Raw genomic sequence first — 22,266 nt, forward strand, 5'->3', positions numbered from 1 at the left:
CACACACACACAGACAAGCAGGCATGCAAACTTCTCCGTCTTGAATCCAAAATGGGTGACTTACATGGTTTGTGCAGATCCAATGAGAAAATATATATTTATCTATTAGAACGCATATGATATCAGAGCACCATTTAAAACTTCTCTGGTCCAGCAATGAATGCGAGAATGAAGCTCCTATGCGTTTATTAAACATCAGTGGAAGCTAACGCAAACAGAACGCTCGCTCACGCCCGCTATAGCCTCCAGTGCCCAATATTGCCCCCAATATAGCCCCCTGTGCCCAATACAGCCCCCTGTGCCCAATATAGCCTCCTGTGCCCAATACAGCCCCAATATAGCCTCCTGTGCCCAATATAGCCCCCTGTGCCCAATACAGCCCTCTGTGCCCAATATAGCCCTCTGTGCCCAATTTAGCCCCAATATAACCTCCTGTGCCCAATACAGCCTCCTGTGCCCAATATAGCCCCAATATAGCCTCCTGTGCCCAATATACCCCCAATATAGCCCCAATATAGCCCTCTGTGCCCAATTTAGCCCCAATATAACCCCCTGTGCCCAATACAGCCTCCTGTGCCCAATATAGCCCCAATATAGCCTCCTGTGCCCAATATATCCCCAATATAGCCCCCTGTGCCCAATACAGCCCTCTGTGCCCAATTTAGCCCCAATATAACCCACTGTGCCCAATATAGCCCCCTGTGCCCAGTATAGCCCCCTGTGCCCAATACAGCCCTCTGTGCCCAATTTAGCCCCAATATAACCCCCTGTGCCCAGTATAGCCCCCTGTCCCCCCTGTGCCCAATATAGCCCCTTGTGCCCAATATAGCCCCCTGTGCCCAATACAGCCCTCTGTGCCCAATATAGCCCCCTGTGCCCAATACAGCCCTCTGTGCCCAATTTAGCCCCAATATAACCCCCTGTGCCCAATATAGCCCCCTGTGCCCAGTATAGCCCCCTGTGCCCAATATAGCCCCAATATAACCCCCTGTGCCCAATATAGCCCCTTGTGCCCAATATAGCCCCCTGTGCCCAATAGAGCTCCAATATAACCCCCTATGCCCAATATAACCCCCTGTGCCCAATATAGCCCCCTGTGCCCAATATAGCCCCCTGTGCCCCCTGTGCCCAATATAGCCTCCTGTGGCCAATATAGCTCCCCCCTGTGCCCAATATAGCCTCCTGTGCTCAATATAGCACCCAATATAGCCCCCAGTGCCCAATATATCCCCCTGTCTGAGCGCAGATAGATGCGTCTGAAATGTCAGCTGGAATAGTGATTAGTGATGTCAGCTGGAATAGTGATGTCAGCTGGAATAGTGATGTCAGCTGGAATAGTGATTAGTGATGTCAGCTGGACTAGTGATGTCAGCTGGAATAGTGATGTCAGCTGGACTAGTGATTAGTGATCAGCTGACATCACTAGTCAGCTGGAATAGTGATGTCAGCACGGCGAGGTGAGATGCCTACAGATGTCACCAGTGGGCTTGTGTTAGCAAAAGGTGTTGAGATTGGTGTCCTGTAGCACTGTAGCATGGGCTGTTTGCCTCCTTGCTTCACCTTTTGCCTAGGTGGCTCAGACTGCACACAGACCTATTCTTCATCTAGTTAACTCGTTATGTCTATTTTTGACTATTGTCTAACTTTAACAACATTAGAAGACTTTATAAGTATGGCAAAGGCTAATGTGAATAACTGAACATTTGAATGAATTGCTAAACTGGGCTGGTGTGTTGTGTGTGTGTGTAATTAACTGCTAAACTGGGCTGGTGTGTTGTTGTCATGTTCAGAGACAAACGTGGTGTTGATTGACAGGTGTTACGGCCTGGCTCAAAGGCCATAACCAGAACAAAGAAGGACAAGGGTCAACTTTTACTTAATTTATTTTACAAAACTTAATAAAAAACGAACGAAGATGTCCAAGTCAGTATATGAAGAAGTCAGTGTGTGGGCGAAGTGCATGAGTGTGATATGGACTGACAAGTGAAATGCGTGGATGCAAAAACAGACAAAGGAAAAACTAGGCCATCAAACAAAGCCCATGAAGGCCCAAAAACCAGCAGCCCCACAGCCTACTTGCAGCAGGGGAACACCCGTGCCCTTGATGCACCGGCCAGTTAGCACCGACAGGTGCGCTGGCCATGCCCACGCCGCCAATACCTGTAATGACAAGAGACTACCAGCAGCAAGCAGACGGACCGAGCAGGGACGTCACACATGCTATTGCTCTTTATGAAACGTGGTGTTGATTGACATGCTATTGCTGTCTTTATGAAACGTGGTGTTGATTGACATGCTATTGCTGTCTTTATGAAACGTGGTGTTGATTGACATGTTATTGCTCTTTATGAAACGTGGTGTTGATTGACATGCTATTGCTCTTTATGAAACGTGGTGTTGATTGACATGCTATTGCTCTTTATGAAACGTGGTGTTGATTGACATGCTATTGCTCTTTATGAAACGTTCAGTGGCCTGATCTGCACTAGTCTGTGCATACAGGTGCAGTTTAACATGTCATGTGAACACAGCTCACACTTTATTGGTTGGTTAAACAAACTAACTAGCATAATACCACAATCTGTAAGTAGCCTAGGCTGCAGGTTAAAACATTTTAAATCTATTTTACAGATGAAAGCCCAGACTACCCTATTGTATATAATAATGTTAGTCTGAAATAGTGTGTCTCAAGCAAGTTCATTTATTACCTGGTTTGGTCCAACTAATATTCAGACTTATCATCCTATCCTAATAGTCTACTATGAAGTGTCCATTAGGCCTTTGAAATCTTCAGAAATGTCTGATAACTTCAGGCACAAAGAAAAAAGAAAGAAAGAAAGAAAGAGAGCGAGAGAGAAAGAGAGCGAGAGAGAAAGAGAGCGAGAGAAAGAGAGCGAGAGAGAAAGAGAGTGAGAGAAAGAGAGCGAGAGAGAAAGAGAGCGAGAGAAAGAGAGCGAGAGAGAAAGAGAGCGAGAGAGAAAGAGAGCGAGAGAGAAAGCTCATGTTGATTTGCTGAGGAGGGTGAAGCATGCTGCAAAACGGGCCCTTCACACTTTCACAAAAGCAATGAAGCATTTTTATTGAATTTCTTTTTTTTTTCGTTGAAAAATAGTCATTTTGTAAATCTCTGATTTTGGGCTGTTTCATACTCTATGGAAGCTGCACTATTGGCAACAATGTCATTCGCGCTTTCGCTATGAAACGCCCATTTCCCTCCTCACGCACCCTTCTCACCTTTTTCACCCCTGACCAGTTTGCATGCCTGCACACCTCACACACACACACCTCACACACTGCAAGGTGGACTTATACATACACATACAAACAGATGCTCATACACACACACACACACACAGACGCACATACACACAGATACCACACACACACACACTCATATTCCATGTTGCTCCATAGTGGCCATACACACACACACTCATATTGCTCCATAGTGGCCACACACACAAACATACACACACAAACACACACACACACTCATATTCCATGTTGCTCCATAGTGGCCATACACACACACACTCATATTCCATGTTGCTCCATAGGGGCCACACACACACACACACACACACACACACTCCACTGCTCTCAGTTTGGCTGAATGGGAATTGAGTTTTATTTTCCAAAAGTTCTATTTTATTTTTCTATATCTGATCATGATCATGTGATTTCCATGTAGGCCTACTGTACATAGTTTCATATAAAGGTGTGTAAATATATGGTCTGTTTGAGAGACAGAGAGAAAGTCTTAAAGACTTAAAAGGAGTCTTAAATGGATGATGTGTGTGTGTGTGTTATGAATTATGTATTTGTGTTGTGCCTTCGTACAAATCCATCATTTGATGACTGAAAAGCATTACAGGATGTTTTCCCACAACACACACACACGCACACAAACGCACGCTCACACACACACACATCACATCACATCACACTACATGCACGCACACATACACACACGCGCGCACGCGCACATACACACATCACACCACACCACACTACATGCACACACACACACACACGCGCACGCTCACACACACACATCACATCACACCACACTAAATGCACACACACACACACACACAAACGCACGCTCACACACTCACATCACATCACACCATCCTACATGCACACACACACACACACACAGACACAGACACACACTAATGATGTTTGACCAGTTTGTTATCAGCCATTGTGGCTCTGCTCTGTCCAAACCAGCGTGTGATTTGAGTTTGTATACTGTACACACACACACACGCACACACACACATGTCTGGAGGGAATTACTGAGGTGTCTTTGTGACTGTGAATCTGCATGTCCAGTCCGACTGCACAGGACTACATTTCCCATAGTGCCAAGAGGAAATGCTGGTTTACACTTCCTGTTCAATGTGTTTGAAATAAATACATGTATCATTGTGAGGTGTGATCATTTGTTGATTTGACATCACATGAATGTGTGTTTATGTGCATGTGTGAAAGTATGAGGCAGTTTAACATCTTGTTGATGATATATAGTGTATAGCCAGGTGATTAGTGAGTACAACAGGTGTGTTTATCAGGGTGATTAGTGAGTACAACAGGTGTGTTTATCAGGGTGATTAGTGAGTACAACAGGTGTGTATAGCCAGGGTGATTAGTGAGTACAACAGGTGTGTTTATTAAGGTGATTAGTGAGTACAAAAGGTGTGTTTGTTAAGGTGATTAGGGATTACAAAAGGTGTGTTTGTCAGGGTGATTAGTGAGTACAACAGGTGTGTTTGTCAGGGTGATTAGTGAGTACAACATGTGTGTTTATCAGGGTGATTAGTGAGTACAACAGGTGTGTCTAGCCAGGGTGATTAGTGAGTACAACAGGTGTGTATAGCCAGGGTGATTAGTGAGTACAACAGGTGTGTTTATCAGGGTGATTAGTGAGTACAACAGGTGTGTTTGTCAGGGTGATTAGTGAGTACAACAGGTGTGTTTATTAAGGTGATTAGTGAGTACAAAAGGTGTGTTTGTTAAGGTGATCAGGGATTACAAAAGGTGTGTTTGTTAAGGCGGTTAGTGAGTTCAACAGGTGTGTTTATCAGGGCGATTAGTGAGTACAACAGGTGTGTTTATCAGGGCGATTAGTGAGTACAACAGGTGTGTTTATCAGGGCGATTAGTGAGTACAACAGGTGTGTTTATTAGGGTGGTTAGCAAATAAGTATATTACACACATCACAACACAAATGCTCCAGAGCACACACACACACACGCATGCACATGGAAGCTACACTGGGCAAGTATCTGAAGCGGTCCGTTTGTGGTGCGTCTGCTGCAACAGTTAGCTTCCACTGTAATTAATGAAGTAGCTACACCAGACCAAAACAAATAGACCAGCCTTCTAAAAAAAAAGTTTTACGTGTCACGAACGGAATGCTTCAGATATGCGCCCAATGTACCTTCCTGTAAGAAATAGTCATTAGGCTTTTGATTGGTAGAGAAACTCTGATTTCATTTCATTTTATTATTTTTTTGTGGTGAAAACATACACAGTTTAGCAAAGAGAGTAAAGGTACAGCATTGTTACAGTTAATTATTAATCTGTAAAGATTATTAAAAAGTAAAACTACAGTATTCTTATTGTTAATTATTAATCTATAAATATTGCTAAAAAGATTAAAAGTACAGCATTCTTATTGTTTATTATTAATCTATAAAGATCACTGAAAAGTAAAAGTAGAGTATTCTTATTGCTTATTATTAATTGACTACTTAATTGTTCTATTACGCTATTCTACAGTTACGATTACACAGAAATGTATGCCTCATTGCATGTCCACTTCAGTTGTATGTTAAAGTTGAAAGTCTACAGCATAACAAAGTCAAGAGCACAACATCTAACATCGTTATGGGCACTATCTATAAGGATTAGTTAAAAAGTACCATATTTTTTTATTATTGTGTATTGCCTAACAACAAGATGGCAAGATAAGGCAAGAAATGAGTTACAGTGTGAAGTCCCCAGGATCCATCTGACGATGCAGTAGTGTGTGTGTGTGTGTGTGTGTGTGTGTGTGTGTGTGCGTGCGTGCGTGTGTAAATGGAATTGAACTGAACAGAATATTTGAACAGCAGGTGGTAGCTCAGCATTATGCCCCCTGGTGGCTCAAGGTGGTCATCACTCCAGTTCAGTGCTTGTCCTGTGGAACACAATAACAATGACCTCATAGTCACCTATATACGGCCCCAGGATATACACATTAACAATGACCTCATAGTCTCCTTATATACAGTACAGACCCAGGATATACACAATAACAATGACCTCATAGTTTCCTTATATACAGTACAGACCCAGGATATACACAATAACAATGACCTCATAGTCTCCTTATATACGGATCCAGGATATACACAATAACAATGACCTCATAGTCTCCTATATACGGACCCAGGATATACAGTAAGAACAGCTTTCCCAGAATGTTGGCGTGTTCCTTTAAAGCAACACCAAGGAGTTTTTGAACCTTCATCACATCAGTGTTCTATTCTTGCCCCCTCTGTCGAACTGATATTACCAGAGCCCGTCTACAGTTTAATAGCCTACTATTGCAGCGTATAGTTAGTTAATATGGATACAAGAAGGGTTTTTACCCCTGGTAATACTTCCATCAGCTCAGGTTTGTGAAAAAAACAGCCAGCTCTAGCTTTGAATTAATGGTCTGTGTTACTAGCTAGTAGTAGCCAGCCTCTGTACCTCGCTAGCTTTAAGACACTTCATTTGGATAACTGAAGAGATAAACCTACTTATGTATCCTACCGGCTCTGTAGGATGGAATCACATTCTTCACAAGCATTCGTTTTCTGTGAACTTGTTCCATTAAGTCTACTAGTACAGTAGTCAACAGCCTTTTTTAACACTGCTAGCTACCATAGGGTATAAACCGAGTGGAGGAGCCAGACTAGCCACAGGTAGTCCTAGACAAACATACCAATGATTTCCATGAAAACTGAAAATTGAACAAGGAGTTGTGTTGGATTAATCCATTTACAGTTAGCGATTAGAGTGGCACCTGAAAATGATGCATTCATACATCATGCCACGTGCATAAAAAATTGTTTGGGTGCGAGGTCGATTTTTTTAATCTTAATGTCCTATAAATACCATATATGCAGTAGGCCTAGGTCTAGTGAGGGAAAATTAGCCTTATTTGTTTTTTGTGTTTCGGACTGCCTATCACTATGAAACAAAACCCCTTCATTTCAACCCCTTAAAAATGCCTTACTTTTGACCTTAAACTCTTCTATAATTAAGTAGTTTTTAAGTAGAAATGTGCATAGATTAAGGTCAATTAAAAGAAAAGCCTACTGAATTTACCCCTTACTTTTTCGATTTCCCCTTAATTTTTGTCTTAATCAAGGAATACCTGAATTAAACAGTCGTGGCCTACTGGTTAGGGCTTCAGAACCGAAGGTTTGCTGGTTTGATCCTCGACCAGTAAACTAGGCTGAAGTGTCCTTGAGCAAGGCACCTAACCCCTCACAGCTCCCCGAGCGCCGCTGTAGCAGGCAGCTCACTGCTCCGGGCTAGTGTGTGCTTCACCTCACTGTGTGTTCACTGTGTGCTCTGTGTGTTCACTGTGTGTCTGTGTGTTTCACTAATTCACGGATGGGATAAATGCAGAGACAAAATTCCTTGTATACGCAAGTGTACTTGGCCGAGAAACCTGATTTACAATTACATTTTAACACCTTAAAATAAAATTAAGAGATACTTAAATTGTCCTTAATTACCCCCTTAATCACAGTAAATAAAGGGAACCCCTTACTTGACACCTTAAATGTAAGATTAAGGGGTATTACACTTGTCATTTTAAGGTTTAATTAAGGGTCTGTTTTGGCATGTCTTAAAGCTCACTTACAGATGAAGGGGCATGTCTTACTGCTCACCTGACAGGTAAAGGGGCATGTCTTGCTGCTCACCTGGCAGTTAAAGGGGCGTGTCTTGCTGCTCACCTGACAGGTAAAGGGGGTGTCTCACTGCTCACCTGACAGATGAAGGGGCGTGTCTTGCTGCTCACCTGACAGATGAAGGGGCGTGTCTCACTGCTCACCTGACAGATGAAGGGGCGTGTCTCATTGCTCACCTGACAGATGAAGGGGCATGTCTTGCTGCTCACCTGACAGATGAAGGGGCATGTCTTGCTGCTCACCTGACAGATGAAGGGGCGTTCCTCCATGCAGCAGGCGTCCCACCACCTGTAGTCCCCTGTGGGCATCTGCACCACCTGGCCACAGTGGTAGTTGCAGCAGTCCCGTGGGTGGTCGTCATGCCAACGTTTGTACTCGACCACCCCAGTCTCAACCCACTCCCATGGTGCACTGGGGTTGATCATGCAGCGCTCCAGCCCCACCCAGGCCGTGGGCACGGGGAGGAGATCAGCCAGCAGGGAGCTCAGCAGCTGGGTGACCCGGGTCTGGGTGGCATCGTCCAGGATGTGGACCAGCCTGGAGCCCCTCTGCTCACAGTACTGCAGGGCCTCCAGCCAAGACATATTAACATTTACAAACAGCAGGTCACCTACAGGGAGGGTTAGCACACACACATGCGCACGCACACACGCACACACACACACACGTCCACACACACAGACACACACACACGTACACACACACGCACACACACACAGACATGCACATGCACACACACACACACACGTAGAATGTGTTATATTTGTACTTGCTGTAATTATATTACTGTAGTATTATTAAAACAAAGTAGTATTATATGTAAAGTATGAATCAGTGTGATTTTTGTGGTGTTTGTGTGCATCCAAGATTCACCTAGACGGCAGGATGTTCCATTGCAAGTGACTGGTGCTATGGAGGGACTCACAGACGTGTAGGGAGTGTGAGAGAGTGTGACAGGTGTGTGTGTGTGTGAGGTGCTGGTGGAAGAGACAGATTCTGGTTTGGATGTGGGGGTCGTTGTTGTGACAGGTGTGTGTGTGTGTGAGGTCCTCGTGGTAGAGACAGATTCTGGTTTGGATGTGGGGGTCGTTGTTGTGACAGGTGTGTGTGTGTGTGAGGTGCTGGTGGAAGAGACAGATTCTGGTGTGGATGTGGGGGTCATTGTTGTTATCTCTGTGATGTTGACTGGATCTCCATCTAGAAGGACAACAAAAGCAATTTGATTATAAGAAATGTCAAGAGATCATATAAGTCAACATCTGGCTACACAGCTAACAGCTAAACCCTCCACACTCTAGGCTACCCTGCACTCTCTGGCCTACTGAGAGGGGTTACTGTAGCTACATGGCTAATAATGGGGGCAGCCGTGGCCTACTTGCTAGCGCTTCGGACTTATAACCGGAGGGTTGCCGTGGCCTACTTGTTAGCGCTTCGGACTTATAACCGGAGGGTTGCCGTGGTCTACTGGTTAGCGCTTCGGACTTATAACCGGAGGGCTGCCGTGGCCTACTTGTTAGCGCTTCGGACTTATAACCGGAGGGTTGCCGTGGCCTACTGGTTAGGGCTTCGGACTTATAACCGGAGGGTTGCCGTGGCCTACTTGTTTGCTCTTCGGACTTATAACTGGAGGGTTGCCGGTTCGAACCCCAACCAGTAGGAACGGCTGAAGTCTAAGTCTAAGTTTAATTAATCATAATTTAATACATCCTGGGAATTAATTGAGTTGTATGAAAATGATGTATTTTGATTCTTAGCTGACCCTAACCCCTCACTGCTCCCCGAGCGCCGCTGTTGTTGCAGGCAGCTCACTGCACCGGGATTAGTGTGTGCTTCACCTCAGTGTGCTGAGTGTGTTTCACTAATTCATGGATTGGGATAAATGCAGAGACCAAATTTCCCTCACGGGATCACAAGAGTATATATACTTATAAAACTAATATTTTTATATATATAATAGCTAAACCCTCCTCACTTTGGCCTACTGAGAGGGGTTAGCTACATGGCTAACTCTCTCTGGCCAACAGAGAGTAGTGTTCATATTGAGTTTAAGTCGCTTTGGACAAAAACGCCTGCCAGTTACTATACACATAAATAATGACTTTCTGTTATGTAACGACTAACAATCGGCTTCTTTTTACTGTAAAAGTGTGTAATTTTCTATGTTGTCAGAGGAGTGTTCTCATTCAACTTTAGGGTGTAGAATGAATTCTCACATAAATCATTGACATTGGAAAGCCAGGGTTCCCACGGTACTGATCCCCTGAAGGAGAAAAAAAAGAAAAAAGAAAAAGCATGTGCTGGGGACAAACACTGACAATATTTGCGAGATCTTGAGTTTGTTTTGCGAGATCTTGAGTTTGTTTAGCGAGATCTTGACTTTGATTTGCGATATCTCACAAATCCAACCGTGCGTGCCGGTGTGTCCACTGAAATTAGGTTGTAGTTCTTCATGTTACCAGCAGGAGGCAATCGGACTATATTAAAACATAGCCAACTCTGATGAAGAAATGAGGTGAAACGAATGTGATCTCAAACATATCATCATTTGCGTCATTCTTCTACAAACATTTGTATGTTTTGCATACTTTTCCTTTGTTGGTTTTTAAATGGGCTCTTTGCACATAAAATTGTAAAGAGGCTTTGGAGCCAAAGGCTAAAATGTAACGCAGCTACAATTTGTAAGGTATCACCAATATCAATTTAATGTTACAGATGCTACATACATTCTTAAAATGGTTCTGGTCTAGACTTAAATATCTATTGAAATGGAGCGTGTTTTTAGAGCGTGATCTGCAGGTGACCTGTTGGCTATTTTTAGAAGGTGTGCTGGGGGCACCTCATAGCCGTCCCGCGGCCTACCGTGTTGGAGACCACTGATCTATAGCCTCTAGGTCAGGGGTGTCAAACTTATATTAGCTCACAACTCCCTGGGTTACTATGGTTTAGAATACAGTTTAGCTAGTATCCCCCAATCAACCCTGGATCGCTGCTGGTGGTGTAGGCGTTCAGCCAGATCAACTTTCTGGAGAAGCCAGTGTTTCCCACAGAATTGAATTCTATTTGTGGTGGTAGGTTTGCAGAACTAACTTGAATGCATCAGTTTTTAACAAATTAGTGTAGTGTGGTTATGATTCTAACCAGATTTAAGCACAATTTAGTACAACCAGGAAATCCATTATGTGGTGGTCAATGTTGATATTGTGGTGGGCCGCCACAAATAAGTCAATGTATGGGAAACACTGGATGCAGCCATTTATGCATATACCATTGTAGCTGTCCAAATGCCAATATGAAATTATGGCTTCTGGAAAAGTACTGGTGACGCCCGCCTGCCTTTGCCTGACACCTCTCAGGTCCAGCTTCCTCAAGACAAACCGGACGTCCTCCTTCCTCAGCCGTAGTCCGTGTTGGTGACGCTTCATGAAATGGCCCGACTGTTGTAGCTAGTCATGGATGACACCCAAATCGGTGCAGCCTGTCCTGCGGTTGAGCCCCAGTTGAGGTGTCTGAGGCTGATGTAGTAACCCTCATTTCCAAGGCCGAATGAATTTCACTGTATTTGACCCCCATATCAAAATAAAGTGCTATTTGTGGATCCATGTCTACATTTCCCTTACAAACGTAACATAAGCAGCCTGCTTTCAACAACACTGACACCGAAGCCTAGCCTGTCCCCGTTATTTCGCCTCATGCTGGTAAAATAAGGAACTGCAACCTAATTTCAGTGGCCATGAGCTCTCAGAGACTGAGGCCTAGTGCAGGGGTGTCAAACTCATACAGGCAGTGGGCCGGTTTTTTTGGAATGAGACCTCATGGGGGCCGTCATTGTCGTGGTCATTTTAATTTCTCTGCATTGGTATCAGAGTGTTGTTACTACACCCACTCATGAGCAAACAAGTACAAATCATTTCCTCGTCATATCCTGCTCTTTCTCTCTTGAAAACACCCAATTTCCATGTCAGTGTTTTGGCCTCTTCCTTCCTGAGGATAATATGGTTTAATCAATTTATCACAGAAATTGCTTATTACAAATTGTGGACGTGAATATCTTTTCTTTCTAATTTCCCCTTCCTACCCAAAACTTCTTGGGGGCCGTATGGAACCTGCTGGCGGGCCTGATCTAGTGGTTCTCAGAGGCCAGTGGTCCCCAAACTTTTTCTTCCGAGGGCCAGCTCACTATGTCTGGCTCTAAGAGAAGGCCAGAGACTCGGAGTATATCAGTAACCATAAATAGCTTAGTGCTGTGAACAACAGCAGTCTATCTTAGTTGAATATTCCATTACATTTAATCATAGGCTACTGCAATTTAACACCATTGTTAGCTGTGTTTATGTTGCCATCATGCCATATCAGTGTAAAATGTAGCTCAAATGAAATAATACTGATAAAAGACTTTTCCCAATAGTATTAGCAGGGAGTCCCAAAAGTATATTTTATTCAAAATGTGTGAATTCTGAGCTCTGTGTCTTTGCATACACAGCTCATGTCGTGAACCAGTAATATCCTACAAATAATTAAAATAACTCAAACTATGAGAGTTTTATGAAGTGCTGGCAAAAACATCTGACACCACCATTCTAACTTTCACTCATGAGAAATTTGTGAATTGTGAATTTGTATGAACATTTGAACGAGTGAATAAAAAATAGAAATAATTATCCCAGAAAGTCCCAGAAATATGACTTGAATAGAAGTTAGTTAGTTATTAACAATTAATTGATAAACTTTTAGAATACTTTGAGCACTGATGCAGTCAGCATAGGCCTCTTACATGTTTGCAGGTAGGCCTACATTTCATTCCGTTTTCGATGGCAAACGCAAAACAGCGCCAAAACAACCACCTGTGGACAAAAAGACTATTACACGTGTACTGTTAAGACTCGCCATAGAGAATGAATGGGGGAAATTACGGAGGTTATAGTTTGACGACGTCGTACTCCCTTGCGGGGCAGATGCTATATACCACGGACATGTTTTGGGGGGGCCACCCAAAATGAGGTGGCGGGCCGTATCCGGCCCGCGGGCCGTAGTTTGGGGACCACTGATGGTCATAGGCTATCGCAAATGAAACTCGAGATCTCGCAAAATAAACTCAAGATCTCGCAAAACAAAGTCAAGATCTTGCAAAACAAAGTCAAGATCTTGCAACACAGAGTCAAGATCTTGCAACACAGAGTCAAGATCTTGCAAAACAAAGTCAAGATCTTGCAACACAGAGTCAAGATCTCGCAAAACAGAGTCAAGATCTCGCAAAACTATAGTCAGTGTTTGTCCCCAGTACAGTTTTTTTTCTCGTGTCATTTCGGGGGCTCCGTACCACGGGTCCTTGAAATCCTTGAAAGTTTGTGAATCTGAAAAAAAAGAAATTCAAGGCCCTTGAAAGTTTTTCAAAACAGACATAAATAAATGGAGGTCCTTGAAAGTCCTTGAATTTCTTTTTTGAGGAAGAAATTCCATACAATTCCGTCTGTTTATTAAAATGTTTCCATTATTTCGCCACCACTTCTCCTATACAGTCTGAACTACGCGGCCAGATGGCATGAGGCCAGCATGATGGCAGCATGATTCCTGCATGATGCCAGCATGTTTCCCGTGTGATGCCAGCATGATTCCCGCGTGTAGTACAGTAATGTGTGTTACTGCTTACACCAAACCTAAATATGTTTAATAAACAAAATCTTTGTGATACCTTGTTGCCCAAATATTTAATTTAACATATTGATGAATAAACCAACAGGTTCATGGTAACGAATTTAACTTGTTTAGGAAAATATAGAAGTTTATTTCAGCTCAGTTTTATGCAAAACATAAACGTGAAAAATAGAATAGGCCTAGGCTGCCACATCTGTCATATGACCAAACATAAAAGAAAACTGGAGACAAGGTGTCCTTGGTCTGTTGCGGTAACTTGATTCAACCATGCCCACGCTTGAAATTTATCGACACATTAGGTCTTTGAATTTGAGGATATTGGGCCTGGAAAGGTCAAAGTCTTTGAAAGGTCCTTGAATTTGATCTTAACCAAGGTGTGGGAACCCTGGAAAGCTGTTATTGTGTTAAAGAGACATAAAGTAGGTTCTCGTCTTGGGAGCAGAGGAAGTGAGTGTGTGTGTGTGTGTGTGTGTGTGTGGTGGTGTGTGTTTGTAAGGGTCAGGTCTGTGTGTGTGTGTAGCTACAGTGGAAATTACTTGAGGATATGTGGATTCATTATGGAAATTACTTGAGGATGCAATTCATTGTTTTCTATTTCATTAATAAAAATAAATGTTGAAAAACCAAACAAATTGAAGATAATCTTTCTTGGATCACAGACGTGTTCATTTCTGATGAGCATGAATGACAATCTGACATGATGTGAACTAACTAGATAGCTAGAAGAAACCAGACCAATTTCAGATGTAAACCTTTGCCAACAGGCCTAGGTTGTGTAGCCTATAAACTAGCCTACTCATGTCATTTTGTAGACTAAGCTAAGTCAGCAGATAAGCTTGACATTGCTATTTGTTGACATCATACTTCACTGCCGTTCCCACAGTTCACACTCTTTTCTGTTTTTCTTCTCATGTCCGGATAGTTCTGTTTTATCTGCTCATCAACAAATTGAATAAAGCTCTCGCTAACCTGACGCAAGAGGAAGAAAGGGCCTTGATACATTTGCGAATCTCTACGCAATGTGGGTAGTGAATGTATAGGGCGCTCTGGCTGGGTAGCCTGCATGTCAGGTCATCGTAGTCGTTTCCAGGGTGAGGGGACGCGGGGAGTGAGAAGTGAAGCGCTGCGGTCGCACAGTGCAGGCTGCTGGAGAGCACAGCAATAGCATGCGCTTTTTGAGATCACATCACAGTAATCAGCCCGGCCCCAAAACGCCACCGGCCCACCAGGAATCCTCTACGACTCTCCCGACTGCCACTCCACTACTGTGTAAGGGTCAGGTGTGTGTGTGTGTGTGTGTGTGTGAATGAGAGAGACAGATAGAGTGAGAGAGAAAAGAGCATATTCTCAACCCGGTAGCAGAGGAAGTGTGTGTGTGTGTGTGTGCGGTTCTCACCCCGGGAGCAGAAGTATGTGTGTGTGTCTCTGCATTTCTCAGGTTTCCAGTCCCCCTGCTTTTGAAGCACAGCACAGTTTTTCTGGGCACCTCCGTTTGATTTCATGTCCCAACTAGACCACGCCCACAGGTGGGCGTGCTCACTCTTCTTCAGGCCAATCCAGATGTGTGTTCCCGGCCCCGCCCCTGCAGCCTCTGCCACTGCAGTGAAGGCCGTCTGCTCCTCCTGGTTCAGGATGCTGGCCAGATCTCCCCCATTCTTCCTGCACGACCCCTCAGCATCGTACCAGCTCATATTCACCCCCACATACTGGAACACCTTCACACTCCTCCCAGAGTCACTGGACACTGGAGACAAGAACAACACAAACATCAACACATTCACCACATCACTCACATACACTCACACTCACATACTGTGTTTTCTGCAGGTGAAGAAAAGAGAGCTGAGAGCAAATACATGCATGTCATCGTTCTTGCAACTCTGGAGGAATTTCGGAGTTTCCTTTTGTTTTTGGATAACTTTTCGTTAAACGATCCTTTTGACATCGACCAACTGTGCTGGTCACGCACGGACGGTCGTAAATACGCCAGCCCGGACTGAAGGGAAGTTGGTAACCTTCGGTGGCCTCGTTAAAAGCATATGCACACACCAGTAGAGTAACAGCACTCTCACGAAAATACACACACACACACACAGGGATATCGCCAGGTAAGACACTCGGTCAGGTGCTAACTGTAGCTTTCCCCTAGACAATAAAGTGATAGTGGTAACTAGACTGCATTTCTGGCGGGAACTACAAAAGTGTGGTTGCCCTGGTCCGGTCACCAACGTGAGCAGACAGTGGCATACGCTATGCTGAACCTGGCTTGATCCAAGCATTCTAACAGTGCCTTTCAGTGTTGGAGCAGTGGCAATACCTCAAAAGCTCTATTCAACTATTGCCTTGAATGCGGTTCGTTGAATTTTACCTGTGGCCTGCCTTCGAATTTAGCTTCTATGACTAAAATCAAATCAATAAAATAAAACAACAGCAGTGATTGGCTGAAAAAATAAATAATGTCAAGCGTCTTGCACCTCTAAAACTGGCCTATCAGGTAACCTAGAGAAAAGTTTGAAATTATGAAATATGACAAAGGCATTAAAATGCTGCTTGTTTGTCAGGATACTTTTTCACTGATTTATTTTAAAAATATGAGCTATGAGTGTGAATGTTATATATTCCATCCCCTAATTCTGTTTTACTGGTTTATTTGACAAATAATCTATATGGATTTGCTCTATAAAGACCTTATGCCTGTTTGGGATTGTTTTGAGAGCCTATTGATGTATCTCAGAATAAAGGAATGTCCACAACATTAGAGATGTTTTTTTTGTGTGTGTGAATGTATTTTACTTAACTCATTGAATGTAGCTGGATACTCATGAACGCATGTCTCTAATAGCCACAATAGGAGTAATTTTAGCAACACCATATTTTGTGTGGCCCATAACGACCCAGTGGATCACAAAAACGTGCCAAAATTCACATTCCTTTCTTGTTGTTGGTACATTAATCCTATTCAGATTGCCACTTATCTGCGATGTAAGAGTTCAGTATAGGTTTAAGGACTGGGGCAGGGATATGACATTCTGTGACTTCTTCATTGAGGGCTTGCTTAGCAGCACTGTCCGCTTTCTCATTTCCCCTCAGACCAACATGGCCTGGGACCCAGCAAAAAACTACACTCAAGTTCTGGTTCTTTAGACGTTCTAGTTGATCAAGCTCAGCTTTGGTTGTACTTTTTGCGTGACATTAAAGCCTACTGGAAAGATTTTTAATTGCAATTTAATTGAATGCAATTTACTTTTACGATTAAATAAAATTTATTTATCCCTCTCACCCATAGTTTTCTATTTATTTACAAATGTACATAGGCCTACTGTAATTACATTTATACATAGTTATTCTACTGATCTTTATACTATTCATCCTGCACATAGACTTATTCTTACTACTCTTATAATGTTGTTTCTGCACTACAATGACACTGTTTCCACACTGCACATAGCTGTATGTTATGTACATATCTGTTATATATTTGTCATATTGAATATCCATATTTATTCTGTTTTATCATATTCTGTTAATACACTGCATATATCTATATTATTATTTCTACTATTATAATGTTACTGCTACATCTACATACATTATTATACTTATTGTATGAGATAACTGCTAATACACTGCACATATTTATATTTAATTCATATTACTCTAAACCACCTTCTGTAAATCAACTGTATACTACTGTCTACATTGCACTATATTTCTTGACCTGTCTCTGTATATTTCAAGTCAAGTCAAGTCAGTTTTATTTTTAAAGCGCATTTAACATGCACAGAGTGCAACCCAAAGCGCTCCACAAACAAGACACATAACAAAAAGACAAAATATGCTGGGTGGAGCGGCGTAGTCGCCAGCGTGCCAGTGACATCAAGACATGACAAATACGTTTAAAAAATAACAAACACAAAAGATGCCGGATTTCATCACCTTTCTATACTTTGCATCACATTGCATGCATACTGTAGCTACATGAATCACAGCTAAGATCCTTGGTTGCTATGAAGGCCAGTCGTTCTAAATGGATGGTTGCTATGGCCAAAGGCCAGTTATCTCTGCCGTTGTCAAGCGGGCATATCCTAACTTTATCTTATTTTAAACATCTCTATTTTACTTAGCCTACTTCCATACAGTGAGTCCCATTAAGAAGTGGCCACTTCATTCGCGCTTACCGTGATTCACGCAGCAACATTATTAAACTAATCTGTCACCATATGCCTATGCCAACGTTTGCAAAGAGGAGTTCTTTTAATTTGATTCACAATGAAACGTTACATTTAATGCACATGTAAACAATGAGTAGGCTAGTTTTGGTTGTTGTTGGTGGTGTTACTGCATCCCTTAGTTATGCCTACAATGCAAAATTGTTCCCTTGTGATTGTTAGACGCATTTCAAAACATCGCGACGTGAAATGCCACAACAAAACATTGTTTGTGAATCGGTCTTATTAGGAGTCCTCGCTTAAGCAGTCACAGACTCAGGCGCTACTTTTAGGGCTAAAATGCTTCCTGAATTACTCTTAGAAAAAAAAATAGGAGTCCTAAAGTTACGAGTGACGAAGTTACGAGTACAAGCATCTCATATCAAATGACCATGGCATTATGCTAAGCAACATAAATCCCATAACGTTACAGCAACATCTCCTCCCTATGACCTAGCTAGCTAGCTTCTAGCCACACAAGAAATTAATGATGTTAAATCTCCGCTTAGCATTCTAATAACAGAAGGGGCACATTTATGTGGACCACTACAACATGACTCATTATGTCTGCAACTCTATAAAACACTTACTTTCATAAAGGACGCACACCATCCAGCACATACACATGGAAACCGATATTTTAGGTTCTTGGCCACGAACTCAAAACGTGTCTCTCTGAAGCTCTGTTCTAGAATCTTTGCTCTGAAGTCTGTTCCCATCAAATACACAAAATGAGAGTCTTCCAATACGTTAGCCTAGAAATCTAGACGCGCCCCTAGCGGCTGCCAGGGCTAGTCTAGCAACTCTCCGTTGGCTTGTGAGCTCCAGAAATCGAAACTTAATCAGGCCAATGAAATCGTGTATAGAGTCGTTAGGTGGGCTTAACATAATGATTGATGGCAGAGTTGCAACGGTTTGGCCTGAATTCCCTGCTATTTGAAAACAAATAAGATGGATGTTGCTGTTGGCGAACAGTGTGACACGAGTTAAGCTTTTATTAAGTTGGCAAACGTTTGAACTAGCCAACTAGCTCCGCTGGTGGGAAACGCATGGGACTCATAGCGCTGCCGCTGTCCTATTGCGTGCAGAGGGAATTTGAAAGACAACTGATTATCCCGCCCCTCGGACTGAGCACTGAGAACGGTGAGTGCCCAGACCCTACATTTTAATGTGGGTCTGGCTCGTCAGGCTATGTGTACGTGTGATTACGAATGGATGTGTGTGGTTTGCAATTAGAATAAACAAGAAATAACATTTCCAATAATTTCCCATGATAAATTACATAATATTTGCACCTTCCTTCCTTGTGAAGCTCACACTAATTCCACCGCATTTAGTGAAATATAATACAACGTTGCCACCTAGCGTTCAGATGTAGGCTATTTAAGATTAACGTGGCATTTCCTGCTTATTCTTTTGTCAACACCATGCTTTTAGGAAAACAATCTTTTTATCATAGTTTCCTCTTCAATGAGCGATTACCAACTCGTTTTTGTAACAGAGATAGCTGTTTATTGTCCCTAGGTTTACAGAAACACCTATTCATATACGTATGGAGTGCTGCCGACCACTGTTCATTACATGGCCCAGAATGCCTTGCATGTCTTTACAACAAAACAACACAGTAAAACCTAAATGCCCGTAAACATATGCATTTGCATACTTGTAACATTTTTAATAATACTCTCCCATCATGTATGTCAGCTATGTCAGCTATAAATAGCTAATGTTCTCCTTGCTACTTCAGTTCGTAAGTCCATACTACCCCATGGCATAGCAAGGATTTCATGATTGGGCAAGGTTGCCCGGAGACATTGTGGCTGCCCAGAGACATTGTGCATACTTGGAAGGCATTGTTATAGATGTACCAGAACAACTGCAAATGTGGAAGGTGATAGTTACCAAATATGGGTGGGTGAGTTGCCAAATGCTGGAAACTTTTGGAATGTTTTCTTTTTTTTTTTAGTTTATGCACCCTCACATTGGAGTCCCGAGTTCAAACGAAGAATTTGGTATCGATATGTGATAGTGTTCCTGAGATATGGACGACTTCCTGTTTCGGAGCTTCGCCGCAGATTTCGTTTGGCTGTGACGGGCAAACGCTTCCGAAAATCAAAAATCCTTCTGGTAACTTTTGTGAGGCTTGGTCAAGGATAATGTACGTCAAGTTTCATCGCGTTCGGACCAAATTTGTGACCTGTGAAAATTTAGTTTCGCTTTCTGTTCAATCCAATATGGCAGACGAACGACACGCCCACCTGACGTCATCTTTGCGACCAACTTACACCGGTACTGACCGGACGTTTTAAAGTTGGAACGGTGTCTCTGCTTGTCTTTGCAAGCACACTTAATAAAACTTAAGAAGAACAATAAGTGTGCTGCTTTGCAAGCACACTTAATAATAATAATAAAACTTAAGAACAATAAGTGTGCTGCTTTGCAGCAAGCACACTTAATAATAATAATAATAATAATAATAATAAATATAACCGCAAGCGGTGATTTACGGGGTCCGAGCAAAACGAACATGAGGTAGCATAGCTTTTTGGTTTTACATATGCTTTGATTGTTTGGGCCCAATTGTTCAAAAGAAACGTGATCGGATTTCGGTTATCGGATTTCAGTTACCGGATTTCGGCTATCGGATTGGATCAAATCTTGAAAATGGGTTGTTCAAAGGGAAACAAGGGTCCTGAAATTGGATTAGATCACATAATCTATTCTTGGTTTTGATCTGGATAAAACCTTCACTTTGTGTTGTTCAAAACTTTTGAGTTGGATTGGAATAAATTTGATGCATAAAATTAGGATTACCCTGTGCTGTAACATTATAGTGTGCTAACCTCCACTACCTAATAGTATTCTAACAATACCCTATTCTAGTGTGCTAACCTCCACAACCCAACAGTATTCTAACAGTAGTATTCTAGTGCGCTAATCTCCACAACTCAATAGTATTCTAACAATACTCTATTCTACAGGACTATGCATTTGATGAAGATGATAAGATGGATAAGATGAAGGGTCTGATTATGGAAGGCAGTGTTTCCCACAGAATGGAATTGTATTTGTGGTGGTAAGTGAAGGGGGGTGGGGGTGGGTTCTGTGTTGAAGTCAATAAGATGAACAGCCTATAATTATGCAGTTATACTTGCCTTGCATGACAAGTCCTGACAAGTAACTGTAACGTAGCAAGTAGCTGTAACGTTATAGCAGAGAGGGTTCAAGCGGAGCGAGAGGCGCAAACGTTCGTCAATTTCCGCGTTCGATTATTGCAAGGGGGAGGGGGGAAAATCCCCCTTTATGCAGACCACAGTAAACCCTCGCTGCACTAATGTCAATGGAGATTTGTGGAATTTTACCAATAAATTGGTCATTATGTCTTTCTGGATTTGTTGAGGGTTTTTTGGAAAATGTTGTCATAATCTGTAAGTGTTTGGGATCAGTTCAAGCCTAAAAGTGTAATTTTTCAGCGTTCAGATTTGTAATAAAATAACTTCATATCAGACCATGCTGCTGCCAGTTACTGTCTGGTTGTTAGCATGCTAGCTAGCCTCTTAGCTAAGGTAACATTTTAAACGGAGAAGTGTAATTTCTTTGAAATGACAACTAGCTGAATAACATTACTGACATTAGTTAAAGTGGATAGTTTATACTCAAGTGAATTTGCAACAGCATATTAAGTTTAAGCGAAGTCCTTCAACTACTAGTCACTTGTTAGTGCATAGCTGTACTATTACCATAGCTACTCCCATCCACTTGTATAGCATTTTAAGCTAGCGTTAGCTAGCTAGCTAGCTCGGTTCACATGACTAATTAAATTATTCATATCATGTCCTAAATAATGATTCATTGGTATCATACACGATTATATACAATAATACTGTGAACACAATTATGTTATTTGTTCTTATTGCTTATTAAGAGAGAAAGTTTATTTAGTGACGTAGGGTGACACTCCCACTTATGCAGACCGGAACTGTCCCGTTTTGCTCCCATAGTAACGAATTACGTTGCTCTATCTTGCTAGTAATCAAGGATCTTTGGTTATAGTGTGCTAACCTCCACAACCCAACAGTATTCTTAACAGTATTCTAGTATGCTAACCTCCACAACCCAACTGAAGGAACTGTAGGGGGCAATGTGGGTCGAGGTAGAGTGAGTGTGTGGCGAGCAGGCAGAGCCTCGTTCAGAAGGCTCAATGGTATGGAGAGATGGCAGGTTTCGGTGCAACACAAGTGAACTTGTGTAGTGAAAGTGATCTTCTTGAATTTCCCCTTGGGATCAATAAAGTATCTATCTATCTATCTATCTATCTGAACTTTATTTAAGTTTCAATTCATCTGTTCTTTTGTTCTTTACTTGTATGTGTGCTGCATCAAAGAGGAAACAAACAGAAAATGGAGTAATCAGTGAAATGGGGTAAATCAGTACAGATCCCAACTCAC

General features: G+C 42.4%; 1 protein-coding gene across 4 annotated transcripts in view; it reads right to left on the reverse strand.

Annotated features, from left to right (window-relative positions):
- Nucleotides 1-5,538: 5,538 nt before the first annotated feature.
- The window catches only part of LOC121684380, a 69,518-nt gene continuing 52,790 nt past the window's right edge, over nucleotides 5,539-22,266 (reverse strand). For 2 of the 4 annotated variants that reach the window (XM_042064386.1, XM_042064387.1), the window contains 3 exons: nucleotides 15,007-15,354; nucleotides 8,832-9,155; nucleotides 7,893-8,568 (listed from right to left, as the gene is read on the reverse strand). In XM_042064386.1, the coding sequence (XP_041920320.1) occupies nucleotides 8,000-8,568; nucleotides 8,832-9,155; nucleotides 15,007-15,354 (1,241 nt within the window). In that variant the 3' untranslated portion in view covers nucleotides 7,893-7,999. Of the gene's footprint in view, nucleotides 6,188-7,891; nucleotides 8,569-8,831; nucleotides 9,156-15,006; nucleotides 15,355-22,266 lie in introns of those variants that run through there. The other 2 variants (XM_042064389.1, XM_042064388.1) reach the window with 2 other exon arrangements.

The sequence above is a fragment of the Alosa sapidissima genome, chromosome 15 (genome assembly GCF_018492685.1).
Source record: "Alosa sapidissima isolate fAloSap1 chromosome 15, fAloSap1.pri, whole genome shotgun sequence".
In the NCBI taxonomy this organism is placed as follows: Eukaryota; Metazoa; Chordata; class Actinopteri; order Clupeiformes; family Clupeidae; genus Alosa; species Alosa sapidissima.